Source organism: Pangasianodon hypophthalmus, chromosome 5 (assembly GCF_027358585.1).
Source record: "Pangasianodon hypophthalmus isolate fPanHyp1 chromosome 5, fPanHyp1.pri, whole genome shotgun sequence".
Classification (NCBI taxonomy): Eukaryota; Metazoa; Chordata; class Actinopteri; order Siluriformes; family Pangasiidae; genus Pangasianodon; species Pangasianodon hypophthalmus.
Genome location: NC_069714.1, coordinates 18383130 through 18396282, shown reverse-complemented (window position 1 = coordinate 18396282; position 13153 = coordinate 18383130). Strand labels below are relative to the sequence as shown.

At 39.0% G+C, this 13153-nt stretch overlaps 1 protein-coding gene across 5 annotated transcripts in view; it reads right to left on the bottom strand.

Annotated features, from left to right (window-relative positions):
* The window catches only part of osbpl6 (oxysterol binding protein-like 6), a 50929-nt gene that overhangs the window by 25624 nt on the left and 12152 nt on the right, over positions 1–13153 (bottom strand). For all 5 annotated transcript variants that reach the window (XM_026912554.3, XM_026912556.3, XM_026912555.3 and 2 more), the window contains exon 2: positions 8149–8408. In XM_026912554.3, coding sequence (XP_026768355.1) covers positions 8149–8289 — 141 coding nt within the window. In that variant the 5' untranslated portion in view covers positions 8290–8408. The remainder of the gene's footprint in view (positions 1–8148; positions 8409–13153) is intronic.

The following is a 13153-nucleotide window of genomic DNA, read 5'->3' as shown; positions in this document are numbered from 1 at the left end:
ATCACTTTGATAGAGGTTTATCGTGGTTACAGAACCTTTGAGCTTCATATTGCTGATTAGTGGTTTGCCTCTTGTGGTATGCCCTCTACAGTATATTTCTGCTCTTGAAGTCTTCTTTAAATGGTGGATTGTGACACCTTCACTTCTGCCTTGTGGAGGTTGTTGGTGATGTCATTGACTGTTGCTTTTGGGTGCTTCTTCACAGATCTCACAATATTTGTCATCAACCGCTGTTGTTTTCTTCGGGCATTGTGCTTGATGTCTGGTTGTTAGTACACCAGTGGTTTCTTTCTTTTGTAGAACATTCCAAGTTGTTGCATTGGCCATGCCCAGTGCTTTTGCAGTGGCTCTGATATTGATTTTCCCTCTTTTCTCAGCTTCAAAATAGCTTGCTTTTCTTCCATAGACAGCTCTCTAGTCTTCATGTTGGTTTATCCTTTTTAGCAACAAATACAGGCTTCCAGGGTGAAACCAATGGCTCAAACTGAGAGTAGACATTCAGAGCTATTAACTGTTTAAACAATCAATCTAAAAGGGAAGAACTGGGCAACAAGAAACATCTGTTCATCCCATGTTAGAAATTTTTTTTGATCACTTAAAAAAATGGGTGGGTTCAAACAAAAGGTGCCATGTTGTTTAGCATATCTAGATGTAAATATCAGGAAATGAAAGCTGAAATTCTGATCTATCGTCTCATATTCATCTTTTGATCTCAAACCCAACTCCAACTCAAATGTCTTCAGTGTATAGCAAAAACAAAAGAATTGGCCTTGCCATTCCAATACTTTCAGAGGGGACTGTATTTGCCATGCAGTGTAAACTTTTTTTCCCCCTAATTCATCTTCCTATTGTTGCCAAGACTGGGTGCACAATGGATGTTTCAGCAATGTCCAGCAGGGCAATGAGTACCTTTCAATTCGTACTGACATTTTTAAACATATTTTAATGCCCCAGGAATAAGCTACAGCTATTCCTTTAATGCCAACAAAACATGACGTCTTGGCTCTATTGTAGCATTCAAGCTAATGTTGGAGAAATACTGAACAGTTTCAGCACAGCATTATAAACTCAATATATCCAAGTCAAGCAGGGAATAAAACATAGTGGGGAAACCTGTTATAGAATTATAATCAACGATAGGGTGGTGTGATATGTTGGTGATGTGCTGTTACTATCCTGAAGTTGATTATTTTCACCAGCAAGCTCTGAAGTGTTGCATTCCTCTTATGGCCAGCTTATCTCATTTGCCATCACTAACAATACTTACTTACATTATAGCAGCTCTAAACAGTTATTCCCAGACCAGTGTTAGAAATCTTAAAGTTACAGCTTTGCCTCTAACAGTTACCAAGCACTGGTATAATATACCATCTACAATCAGACAGAAACCTATTTTTTGGTGTACGAGCTAGTCCATAATCGTGATGAAAACATATGTTTGCATCTATACATTGCTAACTGAATCTGGAACAAGAGGGCAGAATGCAAAGCTTTATAACTTGTTTACTGTAATGTGATATAACCTGCTATTAAGTAACACATACTACATCTAAATTACAAGCTATTAGCATTAGTATCAGTAGCCAAAAGCAATCAGATCACATTTCTGAGATCAGCGTCCTCCTGGCCAGCAGACTAAATTGTCTGAAAACAGCCAGCCAGAGCTAAATAACAGCATATTGACAGAGAAGGATGCAGGGGAAAATAGAGAGAATTCAACTTGGAGAACCTGCACATAAGTAATATCAATCCAGCTGAAATACAGAATTGCTCATTATATTATTCCGAGCTTAAAGCATTCCTCCTAAGACAATCAGCTTGAGTTTTGGCATGCTGTCATTGGTACCTTTTGTGGTAGATTTTGAAAGAATAACATTTCTCGAGTGAGTATTCACAGTGCTGTAATATATAAGGGAGAATTATATATTTTGGTTTTCTTTGCTTAAATTGACTTAAATGAGGAAATGCTTCTGAATGAGACCTGGGTTTAATGTGCACTGTCACAAAGTCGAGAACATTCTAGACTTCATGTTTACCACACTAATTCAGCAACAGGCAACAAGGAACATCCAGATCATTTGGGATTCATTACTGGCACATGCACACACATACATACGCGCACACACACACACACACACACACACAGACACACACACACCATTGCAGGTGTATGCACAGAGGAAGGACAAAGGCTCCTAGGTGACTCCTCAAGAGTAGAGGCTATAAATACAAGTCCAGATTGTACACACCTACAACACCTACTGGAACAAAAAGTGCACCTGAATTTACCTTGAACCAACACTAGTACAACCCCATGAGCTGACCCACATTATGCATGTGGCTGTGTGGATTTGTTTTACTTGATAAATGGAAAACCCTATCACATACTCAATAGAACTACATTTGTTATTAAGCCAGAGAAAAATATGTGATGCCATTAAGTAGATTTTTGAAATTGTTAACTACTTACCTGTACTAATATTATTTTAAGTTTAGCAGCATTTGACTGCCTAACAGTCAATTATGTGGGACAGCATTCAACTGCCTAACAATCAGTTATCAGTGGCAGCATTTGACTGCCTATTAGGAAGCTGTGTGGCAGCGTTTGACTGATTAACAGCATTCAACTGCCTAACAATCAGTTACAACTGGCAGCATCCGACTGCCTAACAGTCAGTTACGAGTGGCAGCATTCGACTGTCTATTAGGTAGCTGTGTGGCAGCATTTGACCGATTAACAGCGTTCAATTACCTAACAGACAGTTACGACTGGCAGCATTCGACTGCCTAACAGTCAGTTATGAGTGGCAGCATTCGACTGCCTAATAGGTAGCTGTGTGGCAGATTAACAGCGTTCAACTACCTAACAGTCAGTTATGAGTGGCAGCATTTGACTGCCTAACAGTCAGTTACAAGTGGCAGCATTTGACTGCCTAACAGTCAGTTACGAGTGGAAGCATTTGACTGCCTAACAGTCAGTTACGAGTGGCAGCATTCGACTGCCTAACAGTCAGTTACGAGTGGCAGCATTCGACTGCCTAACAGTCAGTTACGAGTGGCAGCATTCGACTGCCTAACAGTCAGTTATGAGTGGCAACACTTGACTGCATAACAGTCAGTTATGACCGGCAGTGCTGGACTGCCTAACAGTTAGTTATGTGTGGCAGTTATGCCAGTTCTGAGTGGCAGCATTTGACTGCCTAACAGTCAGTTATGAGTGGCAGTGTTCAACTGCCAAACAGTAAGTTATGAGTGACTACTGCTGTCACTGATGCAACCAGAGCAAGGCAGGTTGCAAAATAAAAAATTCATCACACAACGGATGCTAGGAATCGCCTTACAGCATTTCACCATACTGAGTGGGGTCAGTCTGGAGGCTTATCACTGACTCAGTTGCTCTCTCTCTCTCTCTCTCTCTCTCTCTCTCTCACACACACACACACACACACACATACATTGGCATCCTGTCAGTCCAGAACATTTGCCTGCTGTGGTTCTAATGTTATGCACTGTCATTGTCTTGGCTGCTTCCTAATGTACAATGAAACACACTCACATTTAACCTTCTAATTTGCACACTACATCTCCCCTGCCATCTTTCTCATCTGCAATCTGCTGTGATCAACCTTGTTATTACAAAACATTGTAACACAAAAATCATGGTAAGGTAATACAGAGTGTATACTGTAACTAAACACATATCAACTGTTCTGATGCTGTGATGTTTTTGGGAAAGGGGTCCTATTGACCAGGGTGTGTAGATGTGCACAGCTTCCTCAGTGATCAGTAAGTCACCAGTGGGGTTGTGGTTGGCTATTCAGATACCCGGTGAACTGTTTGAGGTGCCAGTATTCGAATACTGAAATTGCTTTTCAGGTATTCATTATGACCTACATAAACACTCACTGTCACTGCAAAAATATTACACCAGAAGTGTGCATGCACGGCACATCACAACTGCTCTGCTCCTCTTTTTGCACAGAGCGCTGTTCTTGTGTGGAACATTCATTTACGTTCCATTCACTAGTTTCATAAATATACTGCGCAAATATCTATACTTACAAATTTTTAGAATCATTCTTGCCTGTGATCATAATCCAATGCCATTTTAATTTCTACATTCTGCAGCAGTTAAATTTTCACAGCCTTTCAGTTTTAACATAGTGCACACTGCTACAGGGCTACATGCAGAAATACTGAGCTGACAATCAATAAAGATGACATTCAGTAAAGCTTTTGCCATTCATTTAATCCATCCATCCATGCATCTTCAGTACCGCTTATCCTACACAGGGTCATGGGGAGCCTGGAGCCTATCCCAGGGGACTCAGGGCACGAGGCAGAGGACACCCTGGACAGGGTGCCAACCCATCGCAGGGCACAGCCGCACACACACTCACACCCACTCACACACTACGCACAATCTGGAAATGCCAGTCAGCCTACAACGCACGTCTTTGGACTGGGGGAGGAAACCGGTGTACCAGGAGGAGTACTCCTAACTCAATCGTAACCCCGGAGGTGCGTGGCAACATTGCTAACTACTAAGCCACTGTGGCCTCTCCCATGCATTTTATATTTCAGTTAATTATTTCTCTATATTACATCTGTCAAACACAAACACATGTGCTACCACCGGCAGGCAGTTTAATTAATGATACTTGATTAAATGCATTTTTCTTTTCCTGATCTCTCCTAATGGTTTACCAAATATTAAACAGAAGGTGCATCTCTAGTCACCAGGCCACATATCACACACTTCAGAGAGCATTATGAAAAGCCATCAACATAACAGAAATCACTGTCCCTAGTGTTTTTATTTATTGTCCTGGACAATAAATGAGTGCAGAAGAACAGGATAAACACACAGGAAGAGGATATAAATTTTACTGTCATAAATATGATTCAGTAATTGGAAAGAGTGCAATTCAGGAAGTTTAAACTGCCATCATTTTTTCATTTTTTTTTTTTATGAGCAAGCTCGGTGAGCATCTCTTTTCTCTAAGGAAGTTGAAGCTTGAGTGAAGGATTTCCTTTCTCACTGTGAGGCAGCAGCTGTGTGGTGCCATTTCAAAGACAGAGTGAAATAATGAGGGCTTCCCTTCTACCAGGGAGTCTGGGAACTCACTGACAGCAGTACTAGCACTCTGATATAATGAGGAATTCTCATTAAACATTAGACACACCACACACACACAGAATTGAGACTAATTCATTTAGACTAATAAAGATGGGTGACAAATTAAAAGAAAACCAACAGTGTCATAGCAATGTCCTGATTGAGAACGCTGTCTAAAATAATAATCCAAAATCTCCTGTAGGTGTTCAGTTAAGTTCAGATCTGGTGACTGCAAGACCATAGCATATAATTTACATTATTTTCAAACTAATCATACCATTCAGTGAGCCCTCAAACCCTGTGGATTGAGGTTTTGCCTTCCAAAAGAAATCACTTCTATCAAGATAGAAATGTTTCATAGGATAGTATTAGTTGATATCCTAGTATTTATCAGCACGATCTGTTCCAAGTAATTTATTCAGATTAGAGTATCAAAGTCAAGCTCTTACATTGGAAAATGTTCTTTCTCTCTGTACTGCAAAGAGCTAAATTCTCTATCGCATTCCTTCACCAAACAAATGAGGCTGAGGGCTTCACAGACAAAGCAAGGGCATGAGAGGGACAGAGGCACATTCCATGCTAACACTTAGCCTCTCTCTTTCTCTCATGCATTTTTCACATGGTCATGCCAGAAAGCAGTGAAGTCAGACATTCCACAACCATCTCTAGTTGCCTTTAATTGGAGTGATCTGGTCAAGACAGACACAGAGTACACAGACAGAGCAAATGACCACAGAAGCCTTAAATGATTTAGTGTCTGTGTGAAAGCACAAGATTTCAGATGCCTTCCAGACTTAAAGAACATATGTTAATCAAAATATACAATAAAGAAATCACGTGGGTGAACCCCATTAATGTGTGGTGGCCTGGGAAAACCCATCTGATGTAGCTGCAGAGTTATCTGCCTACAACATATTTTGACACCTTTAATTTAAGAGAACATATATATTTCTCAAACCTTTTAAATGTGCTAGCTTTTCTGCAAAGAACACACTGGGTAAGGTTAGGTCAAGTCAGGTCTTCCTAAAGGTTGTTTTAAGAATGCTTTCCTCATACAGTGAATGTCATGCTTTTTTCAAGTTGTTGGTTATATCCCATAGTGAAATGGATGTAAACCTAACAGATTCATGGTCTAAGTACCAGCTGTCAAATGTAACATAAAGAATATTATTATTATTAAACTAGCAATAACCGCTGGATGGGGGCTGAATGACTGACGGGTGTTTGAATAGCTTATTAGTATAAAGGCTATGAATAAAGGTGTGTATATCAAGAGGTATTTGTTATTTTTATATTGTATTTATTATATGTTTAAATAAGTAAGTAAGTAAGTAAGTAACTAAGTAAGTAAATAAATAAATCTTTCAGTCAATCCGTGTGTTGGTGTGTTTTAGTAGACTTTAGTAGGTCTTGTTTTTCGCTCTTGGGGGTAACCAGATTTTAAAATGCTAAAACTTTCCTTGTGATTGAAATATGTGCAAATGAGACACAAATTTCAGCTCAGGGAAGCACCATGTAAAGGGTTTTCCCAGGATGCCACACATATGCAAAACACCATGTGACCAGGTAAACAGCATTCTAAGCAAGATAAATGGTGCAGGATGCACTACAGGTAATGGAGAGTATGTGTATGAGTTTAGATATCTATGTCTATTCTAGATGATTGGTGCGAAGCGTATGCTAGTTCCTCTCCTCATTACTGTGTGTGCAGCTATTTGGGTACTGATAGAGAGTCTGAATGCTGAAGGATCTGATAAATATCCTAACACAGCTCTTCATTATACAGTACTTGCTGCAGACATAATATATGGGAAGACACTATACATTAGACTTACACTTAAACAGAGCAAGCAAAAGCTCTTTCTCATTCGTCAGTGCATAATAAAGCTAACCAAAACTGACAGAGTAATGTCCAGTCCTTCTGAATGCATATGATTACAATATTGACATGCTGACAGTAAAATATACGACACATTTCAATAACTACAATATCCCATGACTATAGTTTCCAACGTGCAAATACAAATCGGCAGTTTCCAGATTTTATACTAGAGGAACAGTTAGGCCAAAAATAACATTTACGCCAAATGTAGTTGATTGCCTTTGACAAGCTTAGTGTCTGACATCTGCTTCTTTAGTTTTTGCACTAAAGCTACGAGGCTAATGTTGCTAAAAATAAGAGAAGCTTACAGGAACATCAGGATGATCTCTTAATCACATAATAGCAATTATTCAGATTGATTTGAATTACTTAATTTAATAATTAAGAGTCTTCTCTTATATTTAAACATAAATAGTTCATATATTTAAAACATAATTTTTGCCTCCAAAGTCAAAAGTGTGATAGTTTCAGCTCAGTGATACCATTTGTTTCATAAAACAGCAGATTCAATAAAATTCAAACTATATTATTCATTATTCTAATGTACAATTTCATCTTCAAACTTTAGGCAGTAGCTGTACTGTTGGTGTATTGCTACAGTAAACATTACCAATGAGTCTGATGCTTGCAAAGAGTGAAACAAAGTGATTCTGGCTGCTTTCAGCAATGGAGTGTACTATTGTCCATTTTTATAGTTAATAGTGGATCATGCAGAAGCCACATAAGCACAGTTTTGAACTGCATTAGCTTTGCAGCTTCAGTGTAAAGGAGCTAAAGGAGCAAATTCCAGACACCAAACAAGTCATGGATGACTGATTGTATTTAGAATTACTGCTTTAATCATAAAAACAGTTGTTAAGATGTAAAAGACTCTGCTGAGTGCTCTAGTTGTTTTGAGACATTTTTAAGGGTTTGTGTTTCATGTCGGAGCATTTCTCCACCCCAGTCTCTTGGTTGGTATTACTGTTTTTTTTTTCCTTCCTTTTTTTCTTTTTACAAAATTACTAAATACAGCTTCACTCATCAAAATAAGCATCTGTGGTCACAGCCTGCTATTATAATCTAATTACAATGCAACAAATGCATCCGTTAACAGCTGTTTGTCAGATCCCAGGTTCTCTGTTTCCTTGGTCCAGCTCCATCTCACCTGTCTGCTGTCTCTCTGTGAGGAGGAGGAAGAGGAGGCGCTCTTGTGTGTAGGGGTGGAGCTCTTATGGACAGGCGTGGCACTCCTCTCCTCCATACTAGCAGCACGACCCTGGTGACCTCGCGAATGGTGGTGTGACATGATGACAAAAGCAACCCTCGTGCGCTCTCTCTGTCTGTCTCTCCTCACGTTCTGCTCTCACCACTGGCAAACAACATGACCAGAGAAAGCTGCCTCAAAGGAGACTCACAGCCTCTCACCTGAAACATAAAGAGCAAGATACACAAAAGTTAATGTTAAAATAATAGACGACATTTGTTGGATGTATGCACAGTGTCGTTAGTCAAATGCAACTAAGTGGTTAGTCAAATAGAATCCCCATTTGCCTATAACTACTAAAATAACAAATATATAAAACCACGATCGGATGTAAGATATCCAAACAACAATGGTGTATATATTCAGCTGAGTAAAAGCCCTCCAGCGTTTGTGACTTTACTTCTGCTTTCTCTGAGATGCAAAGCCCAATCAAATACCTTTATGCAAACTCTATGATTCCTCCAATGAGTCACTTTGCAAAACACCTGCATGCTCAGTCTCCTCAAAACAACTACACTTCAACATTCATACAGATATATTTATATTTTATCAGTGATGAATTTAACTGTTTCATCAACCTAACACTTTGAGTATAGTTGTAGACACTTTAAAATTATTTTTTTTAAATTATTTTAAATAAAAAAATAAAAATGATCTTATTTTAACTGCATATTGGCCTTAATTCATTAATTAATAATAATTAATTTTTCTTGCTTTTTCCTGGTGAGGAACACAGTGAATCTGGAGCCTATTCTGGGAACACTAGGCATGAAGTAGGAATATACCCTAGATGAGAAGAAGGAAAACTGGAGAACCTAGAGAAAAACCCATGGGAATAACATGGGGAAACTCTGCAGAGACAGTAACCTGGGCTCACGATCAAACCGAGGACCCTGGAGCTCTGTGACAGCAAATCTATCCGCTGCATCACTGTGCCATCTTGTTAAACATTAAAAGTTCATATAATTACTTAATATTAAATCTATAATGAAAGAGTACTTAATATAGGAATTTCCATGTTTTTTTTCTTCAGAGTACTGAAAAGTAGCTGCTCACGCAAACGTGGGAGTCTTTTTACTGACTAAGGATATTCATACACACATATGCACATAAAAGTCTTTCAGTCTTCTTAAGGCTACTCCCTTCTTCACTGACGATTATTGCTGTTTACTACTGATACTAGTCTTCTAGTCTTAAGCCTACCCAAACACACAGACACATTATATTTATCTGTGGGGGCCTCCACATGTTTCATTAGGTGAAGAGGAGCAGGAGTTACAGAAACCAACGATAACCACAATTACAGAAAATCCCCCTAATTACATGTGGGTGTCATTTATGCACTTTAGAGCACTATTGTTTCTAATTAATATGCACTACTGTACAATTTTCCTTACTGCAGAAACAACAGGGGATATATCACCAGTCAATTCTTTTCATTAGCCATCATAACACACCTGCATTTCCACATTTCCTCTGCAGCACTCCTTCATTTTTGTGTCTAACTTACCGGCCTGTAATGAGGGAGATTCTCGTTCCCACCCACACCCACACCCACGGCAAGCTACTTCTCACTAATGTAGAATGCAGTAACCATAGTGATTTCCCAGGAAATCCCTCGTTCTTACTATTGTAATGCAAAAGATGAAGGCACCATAATCAAATCACTGTAGCTCAGGTAGCCTCTATGGAAATGTTACAGATGGCAACAGCGCTTCAAGATCATCTGTTACTTATTGCATATGCTTACAAACATGCTGGTGGTAGTTGCCAGTGGCTACAATCAGTGTAACAGAAGCTGTAAGTGAACAGTCTGGGCTATAAATGTGAATACATTGTGAAATTACTGACAGCGGCAAGTGTGTTGTGTAATTGCAATACTGGAGTGTGTGCGTGAGAGGGAGAGTACTGCGTCAGTACTACTACTGTGCCTCTGTATCTGTATTGATTAGACATTCAGTGAGAAGCAAAACCCTGTCCAGTTTAATTACTCCTGCAGGAGATTCCACATACTAAGGAAAAAAGCTTGTATCTCCTACACGATCAATAAAAAAAGCTCCAGCCAAAACCATTTCGAGGTTTTTCATCTTAGGGGATTTTCTCTCCCAACATTCTGTAAGGCTTCGTAAGAAACCACCATTAGATTATTTCAGCTGTCACTAAATGGTTCGCTAAACCTGTGTGCTTTTCTTTCTGCTGTTATTGTGGAGATGGGCTCGATAAGATGCTACTGATCTTCAATGATAAGTGATAACTGTGTTTTTTGTGGGATGCCGTTACTGTTACTATTACATCTCAATACCCTTCACATACAGAAATATACATATATTCTCAGGCTCGTGTGTATAATACGAGTTTGTCTTGCTAATTTTGAACATGCAGTCAATGCAATGCACAATTACTGCCGCATTTACTGAAAATTACACATGCAACGAATGTAGAGGTATTAAGTGCTTTTTTTTTTCACTATACAACTGGTTTCAAAATACCCACACAATTAATATTTGGTCAAATAAGAGCACTGAGCATTTTCCTTTAATGTCTAAGAGGCCCCTTTATATACTTTATATTCAAGCATGTGGACTTCTCTCTTCAATTCAGACTACAGGTTTTTAATGTTTCTCCCCTGAACACTATTCCTGCAAACCATTTATGTGTTAAGGTTCCTGAGTGCCTACCATCAGGAGAGTGTAAGTTTAAATCTTGACCATGCCACAGCCTGTATTCATTCCCCTGTTGATTGCATGAGCAGTATTTTGAAAAAAATGCCATCGTAGAGATGGACATGACCCAGAGAAAGCATGTGTTAGCCCTTCCCTTTTTCAAACTGACTTGGCTTTTGGTTTACATTTCTTTCATCATCACAGATGACATATTTTCACTTTGGTGTAATGGTCCCCGACATTACCCATAATTCCATTCAACTATCCACTGAGAGTGGTGCTGGTAGGAATGAAGCAAGGTCTCTCACCTCCTCATCTGTACTCAAATAGATCAGAGTCCATAGCTTCAACACTCATGCTTGACATCTTGAAAATTTCTGCAAGATGACAAATTGGTTGCTAACCATGCCCCCTAAATTGGCAGAACTGTGTTCTATAACTGCACTGCATTTTGGATCTAAAAACGCTTAAAAATGGTAAGTCAGAACAGCACTGCTTGTTCTTTTGCTTTAAAGAACTAACAGAAAGCTGACAATTATCACAGAGGTTTGAGATTTTTCTCCTCTTAAACACCATTGTAGCTGTGCTGTCAATGTCTCCCCGTGATGTCAGAGTGGCACACAACCAATAACTTCTCATGGGAATTTTAAATAAAGAAAAAATAAAGAAAAAACAGCACCAACCAACAAATTAGCACCAGACACACAAAATCACAAACATTACAGTCTAAAATCTGGACTTTTCCTTTCACTTCCAGGTAGAAACAACCAGGATTTTGTCTAAAATTATCCAAGTATTTAGCAGAAAACTTCACAAGAGCTTCCACACCATGAATCGCATAACACCCCAGAAGTATCAGTGATTCCTACCAGAAGCATCAGTGATTCCCATCAGAAGTATCAGTGATTCCCATCAAAAGTATCAGTGATTCCTGCCAGAAGTAGCAGTGATTCCCACCTTGTTTGCAGTCCTCCTTTTTGCCAAATATGTCAATGCTCATGGCTAAAAAATTCTAGCTTGGTCTCATCTGCCCATAAAATAGTATTTTACCTGCTGCCTAGTTGCAACGTTGCATGTGCTGTCTTTGCTGCTGTATATCAAGGACCACAAGGGAACTAAGTCAATGACTTACTTGTGTTATCCTTGACAAAGATGCCAAGATGTAAACTTGCTTTGTATTGTCAAATAAACTAAAACAAACCACAATTATAGTTCTAATAATACTTAGTAAATGTCAGGCACTGCATTCTGTGGTTGCTCATCACTGAGTGTGTATTATGACCTTGACTGTACTTAATATATTATTTTATATATTTAGATATTTTTAACTGCTTATATATTTTCACTACTTGACTTGTGTTGAGAGCTCGTTGGTTTTCCCAATGGTGATGGATTACAGATTAATCACTGATAATGAACAACAATATAAACTTGCTAACAAACCCCAAGCAACTGCCTTTTGGCTTGGCTCAGATAAATTAACTTGTAATTCACCCGATCATGTCCCAGATAATCCCCAACCATATTAAGTACTGACACAACACCTGTCAGGTTCGCTTTTACATTACATTACATCACTCAAATTGATTGGACTGTTGTTTGGAAGAGTTCACCTACACTGTGCTTCTCACCTTGTGTTAATATCTGTGCTAATGAAGTGTGGGATGTGAAGGGATTCAAAATTGAGCATGACAGATTGCCAGCTACACATTAACATGTACTTCATCTGCAGTGATTATCTTAAGTGTTTTAGGCAAAAGTGCAGAATTGCTACACACACTATTAAGAAATAACCTTTACTGCTGTTAGAAAGAGGGACACAACACTCTGGGCAATGCTTCATATTCTCAACAATTTCTCATTAGACCCTACGGCTATCCTACACACCATAAAGGCAGAAAGTGGTTAGGGCTCTAAACTACTGATTGGTAGGTTGTGAGTTTGAATCCTGGTTCCATCAAGCTGCCACTGCTGAGCTTAAATGTAAGTTGCGTTATATAAGTGATAAAAGTCGCCTTGATCCGCCAAATGAATGAATTTAAATGTCCATAGAAAAGAAAATCGTGGCGAATCAATGAGAACATGCGACACTGTTAGTGGCACAGCTTAAGATGTGGCTGGTTCTTGTCAGGAAAGGAAAGGCAGGCGAGAGCATTCTTGGCAGATCACAATCTGTGAGATTGCAATAAATCATGATGACATCTTGTGTACTTCTTAAAGACTGTACAATATGTGTATATTTA